General features: G+C 41.1%; 1 protein-coding gene across 1 annotated transcript; it reads left to right on the forward strand.

Moving 5' to 3' along the window:
- Positions 1-1,041: 1,041 nt before the first annotated feature.
- Positions 1,042-6,094, forward strand: ppib (peptidylprolyl isomerase B (cyclophilin B)). Its single transcript, XM_026919395.3, has 5 exons — positions 1,042-1,227; positions 4,234-4,347; positions 4,471-4,564; positions 5,203-5,387; positions 5,696-6,094. The coding sequence occupies exons 1-5, from the start codon at positions 1,093-1,095 to the stop codon at positions 5,816-5,818; spliced, it is 651 nt and encodes a 216-aa protein (XP_026775196.1). The 5' UTR covers positions 1,042-1,092; the 3' UTR covers positions 5,819-6,094.
- Positions 6,095-6,098: the final 4 nt, after the last annotated feature.

The following is a 6,098-nucleotide window of genomic DNA, read 5'->3' on the forward strand; positions in this document are numbered from 1 at the left end:
TATGAGTTACTATATCCTTCCTGGCAGCTCAAACAAATCTGGCCATTTTCCTCGGACCTGTCTTATCAACAAGATGTTTCAGCCTGCAGACCCTCTGCACACAGGATGTTTTTTTGTTTCTCGCACCATTCTGTGTAAACTCTAGAGACCGTTGTGTGTGAAAATTCCCCAGAGATCAGCAGTTTCTGAAATATTCAAACCAGCCCATCTGGTACCAACAACCATGCCACAGTTAAAGACACACAGATCACACATTTTCCCCATTCTGATGTCTGATGTGAACATTAACTGAAGCTCTTGAACTGTATCTGCATGATTTTATGCATTGTGCTGCTGCCACATGATTGGCTGATTGGATATCTGCATAAATGAGCAGGTGTGCAGGTGTTCCTAATAAAGTGGATGTGATTGTACATATTGTATATTATATGTATCTAAAAATTTGCTGCATCAGGTGCGGCAGAGAACCAAATAATGACTAATCTTTAAAGAAAAAACATCCCAGAAGATATTTTTTGGAAAATTTTGTACATCCAGACGTGTGTTAGTTTGAATTTTACATCAAACATTTTAATCATTATCATGATTTTACCTTTGCATACAATAAGACTTTAGAAGTGAATTTCCCTGTTTCTAGCTTTTCCACAAACAAACAGTTCACTGCAGCAAAAGGAAACCAGCAAGTGGTGGCACAGGAGCTCTCAGGAGTGCATTTGTTTCATTCCTGCTCATTTTCTGACCAATGATTTCTTGTTAAGACCATTAAAAGCTTCATATTTGCCATTTTGGGCTTAGCTCAATTTTTGTTGCTCAGGAGTGTAGACTTAGCTGCCAAAGTAGTTTGCAGGCAATAAAGGAGCAGTGCTTCATTTCTGACTCTGACATTCACATAAAGCCAGTGATTGGACAGCACACAAACTACCAGCCAATCATGGCGCAGGAGGCGGGACTTGCTGGGCTGAACATGGATTTGGCTGTGTTGAGGTTCATGGCTCCTCCCCGGATGCTCAGGCTCTCCACCCACCTCCCCGGTGTTCCCCCTGCAACATTTACCCCTTTCACACACACACCACGTACAGTTTTGGGTGTTTCATGGTGCGGGCTTGTGAGAGGAAGATGAAGTTCTTGGTAGCGGTTACGATTATTGTGGCTTCAGTGTTTTTCCTGCTGCTGCCCAACGGGTCTCAGGCTGATGAGAAGAAGAAAGGACCCAAAGTCACAGCCAAGGTAAAGAAACACTGCAGACAAAACCTCCTGTGATGCTATCTATAGGTAAAATCTAGTCGCAACACACACACACACGCATACGCATATATGCACACATACACACACACACACACACACGCACACACTCCTAAGCATTATATAGCATATAAAGCTACTAAACATTCCTCCAAAAACTGCTAAACATATCTTTACATGTAACGCCTATATGTCTACTAGATTCTATTTTATTTTTATTTTTACATTTTATTTCATTACATTCTGCTTTATTATGTATCACTGTTGCATTGTGGGATGAGACACTAAGGAAAAACATTCCTCTACATTAATACCTCACATGTATGTGACAAATCAAGAACCTTGAACCTACACACACACACACACACACACATATACAAAGAGAAAGATTGCACACACACACACACACACACACACACACACACACATATACAAAGAGAAAGATTGCACACACACACACACACACATAAACACTGATTGTCTTTCTCTAACATTTTGCCTGTTTATAATCACTCTATAGCTCATGACCCTGTGTGCTGCTGGTGCATGTGGATGAGGTGTAGTGAAGCTTGTAGCTTGTTCGCTGATGCATCAGTAAGTTTATTAGTTAATAACAGTGCCGATGGTGAGTGTGTGAGCCCATGCAGCAGGCCTGTCCCTGGGTTTGTCAGTGCTGTGTAATGGCGCGTGTAGGCCACGTCTGCGTTAACCGGCTCGTGCGCAGTGCGCGTTTGCGCACGAGCCGAGTTTCCTGCTTCGCTCCTGATTGGACTGAATGCATTCATGCTGCCTTCACGAGCTCCCGGAATTACCGTGAATACGCGTTTCCCACTAGGAAACTGGACATGAATGACTCCTCGAGTCTTGATTATTTATTTATTTATTGCAATTTTTCGTGTGCAACAGCAATACATTGTTTATATTAGAACAGTAGGGTCACGTGCATGAAAGGACAAATCAAAACAAACAAGAGAGGAACAAAAATCATTAATAAATAAATAAATTAATTAATTTAAGGGGCTTTTTTTGTAAATCATGTTATTCTGTGTGCTAAAAAGATTTATTGCATTTTTATTTTTCATCACCGTTTGTATAAGAAAGAAACTCATTATGAAATACACAAAACCGAGGTTTCACTTTCAGGTGCTTTGATTTGTGTTTATAAAAATTTTACCTTAAGTCGTAATTACGACTGGGAGGAGATGGGCGGAGTCTTTAGTTGTGTTCCAAATGACTTACTGTGCACTTACACTATACACTATTTACTCACTCTACCGTCTAGGGTATGAATTTTAGAAGGGTCTCAAATGGAACACTTAACGGTTTTTTACTAACCGGAAGTACAAGCCGTTTCCCCGTCGATGGTAAATGACGTCAAACGCACGTAATGCGACGCTGCTGGCTTTAGCCTAGAATAGCCAGAGTCAACGAAAGTGAATTTCTTCATTTTACTGTTTATGTCAAAGTTATCTTTTATACCCAACATGACCTTTTTTTTCTGAGCTGAGCAAATCTGTGCCAACGTCAGCGCCTGGTAGCCCCGCCCCTCTTCCCTTACGTAAGCAAAGCTGCGACCGTTGAGTGCATGAAGTGTTTTCGGTTGAATAAGTGCATCATCCGGGTACTTGAAGTGCACTTGTTCTGTTTGGAATTTTCAGTGTGAACACACTACTCACACTAGTTAAACTACAAAATGGCGCAGAATAGTGCACAAGTATGCGATTTGGGACGCACCCGTAAACTTTCAACATGGCGGAGGAGAGGATAGTTTCTGTACTGACTGACAGGTTTGGTTCGTTTTTCTGAATGCAGCTAATTGTTAGCGCTTGCAGTTTTGCTCTTTTTCATATATGTATATATTGTGTATATTTGTACAGCAGTCATTCTGTGCATTTTTACACTGAAAATAGCTTGTATTTGATTATAATTCCACTGTTTTCAGCAAGCCAGCAGTAATGTGTGTTATGGTGTCAAAATAAAAGTAAAATATTAAAAACAGAGAGAAAGAGAAAAGAAATATGTATGAATGATGGTAGTCTATTTCTTTGTTCCATCATGGTGTAATAAAACTACATATCCCAGAAACACCCGCGTTAGAGTATGGCCCCCAAAAAAAAAAAAAAAACTGCTAATTTGCAAGTCTCACTACTTCTTTCCTTAGCCACCCTGAAAGTGAGCTTTGATCCACTGTGTGGAGATACAGAGATTCTGATACCCGGATGAGGTTGCTGGAGACTGGACGTGTAGTTCGCAAAAACAGGCTACTACTACTAATAATAATAATAATAATAATAATAATAATAATAATAAAGTGTAGCATTTTGACGCCTTTGAAGAAACATGGACACTTGAACATCACATCCATATGTGCTTTTTGAACATCTCATTCCAGATTTATTCCCTCTTTGCTGTTAGAATAAGCTCCACTCTTCTGGGAAGCTTTCCACTAGATGTTGGAGCGTGGCTGTGGGGATTTGTGTTCATTCAGCTACAAGAGCATTAGTGAGATCAGGCGCTGATGTTGGTGAGGAGGTCTGGGGTTCAGTCAGGGTTCCAGTTCATCCCAAAGGTGTTCAGTGGGGTTGAGGTCAGGGCTCTGTGCAGGACACTCGAGTTCTTCCACTCCAACCTTCACACACCATGTCTTCATGGAGCTCGCTTTGTGCCCAGGGGCATTGTCATGCTGGAACAGGTTTCAGCCTCTTAGTTCCAGTGAAGAGAAATTGTAATGCTACAAAATACAGAGACATTCTGTACAATTGTGTGCTTCAGACTTTGTGGTAACAGTTTGGGGAAGAACTGCATATGAATGTGATGCTCAGGTGTCCACAAACTTTTGGCTATATAGTTTATGTCTTGGAGCGTCCCAGCTCATGAAATTTATCCGGATTTGTTTTTGAGCACTCCTTCATCCTGTTCTGAAACGATCCTGTAGGTTCCCATTTCTGTACATGACATGCTTTTACCCACAACCCCTCTGTCCTGTCTCAGGTATACTTCGATATCCGAATTGGAGATGAGGACGTAGGGCGCATTGTCATCGGACTGTTTGGAAAAACCGTCCCAAAGACCACCGAGAATTTCATGGCCTTGGCTACAGGAGAGGTGCGAGCTCTCATCCTTACTTACTCGACCAAATTCACTTACACATTAAGATTATTGTCTGTTATGTAATGTACTGAATAAATGCAGAAGCGAGTTACACTGAGTGCTCTTGTGCCTCAACAGAAAGGATTCGGTTACAAGGGCAGCAAGTTCCACCGTGTGATTAAGGACTTCATGATCCAGGGGGGTGACTTCACCAGAGGAGATGGAACTGGTGGTATGAAACCTGTCCTCTATCTACACCTTTAACATCATTAAATATTTATTTTTGGGTGATGGATATATGTATTAGAGCATATTTTTGCACCTCTTTACCTCTAAAATAAATTAAAAATCCCCTTCGCCACAGATTTATCTAAGGAACATATAAATATAAATGAACACAGTCCAACATTTCACATATTAGAGCATTTTATTCCTGACCTTTCCACCTATAGAACACATTAACTCTAAGGTGACATTACTTATAGTCTTACTTGTCTTTGAGTTTTAGATTAAACACACTCAATTCAAGAAACCAGTCAAATCAGCTAATATATAAGAACTCAGTGATGAATATGAATTTAGTAATCGTAGAGTTTGATTTCCACCCAAAAAATTCAGGCCATCAAGACTGTAATTTGAAGACCACTGCATTAGATTTGAAGACCACTGCATTAGAGCACTTTTAGGTCAATGTTACAGATCATATGTTGTTAAAAAAAACAACAACTTTATTTTACAATTTAAGTGCATTAATGCCCCTTAGCTTCTCTACAGGCCATGTCTAGTTTAAGTGTGGTCTAGTTGAAGTGTCAGATTAAAACGTGATCCCATTACAAGTGTGTAAGCGGTTCTGTTCTGCTGTTTTGGTAGGAAAGAGTATCTATGGTGATCGCTTCCCTGATGAGAACTTCAAGCTGAAGCACTATGGCCCAGGATGGCTGAGCATGGCCAACGCAGGCAAAGACACTAACGGCTCCCAGTTCTTCATTACCACTGTGCAGACGCCATGGCTCGATGGGAAACACGTCGTCTTTGGCAAGATCTTGGAGGGCATGGTGAGTTTTCTTCATTTATCTTCAGAATCTCAGTAAAATGTTATAGGAAATGGATTTATCATCCTTTAACATCCTGTAAAACCGTTATAATTATTTGTCAGTGATAAGTGGTGATGGAGTCTTGTCTTGTTGGAGTCCAGGTCCAAGTTGCACCATGGACCTGGAGAAATCGCATTTTGTTCCAATGTATACAAGCTACATAGCGGAATAACAATAAAAACCCACTTGATTTGACTTGGAGTACCAGCGTTTTTGCTGCTCCTGTTTATTCCTGAATCTTTGTATTTACTTGGCCTTTTTTCCCTCAGGATGTGGTGAGAAAGATTGAGGGCACAAAAACAGACGGCAGGGATAAACCTCTGAAAGACGTCATCATCCACGAATGTGGCAAAATCGAGGTGGAAAAGCCTTTTGCCGTCCCGAAGGAGTAAATCACCCCGAGGGGAGAAACAGGACTGTGGGGTTCTGGGGTTTTAGCAGGTGTGCTGTACCACTAATATTTTAGTGGCATATATATGTATGTACATGTGTGTGTGTGTGTGTGTGTGTGTTTGGCACTTAAACCCAACCCGACTCACACTCCTACATCTGTAGCGGTCCACCTTGGGTCCATTTCGAACAGGCATTCCACGCGGTCACACACTCTGACCCACTTAACACCTGCTTTTTGTAAACAAATCTTCAATAAAGGATCCAGGTTTTGTTAACCGC

This window comes from Pangasianodon hypophthalmus, chromosome 9 (assembly GCF_027358585.1).
Source record: "Pangasianodon hypophthalmus isolate fPanHyp1 chromosome 9, fPanHyp1.pri, whole genome shotgun sequence".
Taxonomy (NCBI): domain Eukaryota; kingdom Metazoa; phylum Chordata; class Actinopteri; order Siluriformes; family Pangasiidae; genus Pangasianodon; species Pangasianodon hypophthalmus.

Excerpts from the sequence above, each read along its gene's own strand:
- ppib (XM_026919395.3), top strand. The coding sequence starts at position 1,093 with ATGGTGCGGGCTTGTGAGAGGAAGATGAAGTTCTTGGTAGCGGTTACG. Across the intron at positions 1,228-4,233 it reads GACCCAAAGTCACAGCCAAG|GTATACTTCGATATCCGAAT; the intron begins GTAAAGAAACAC and ends GTCCTGTCTCAG. Across the intron at positions 4,348-4,470 it reads TGGCCTTGGCTACAGGAGAG|AAAGGATTCGGTTACAAGGG; the intron begins GTGCGAGCTCTC and ends GTGCCTCAACAG.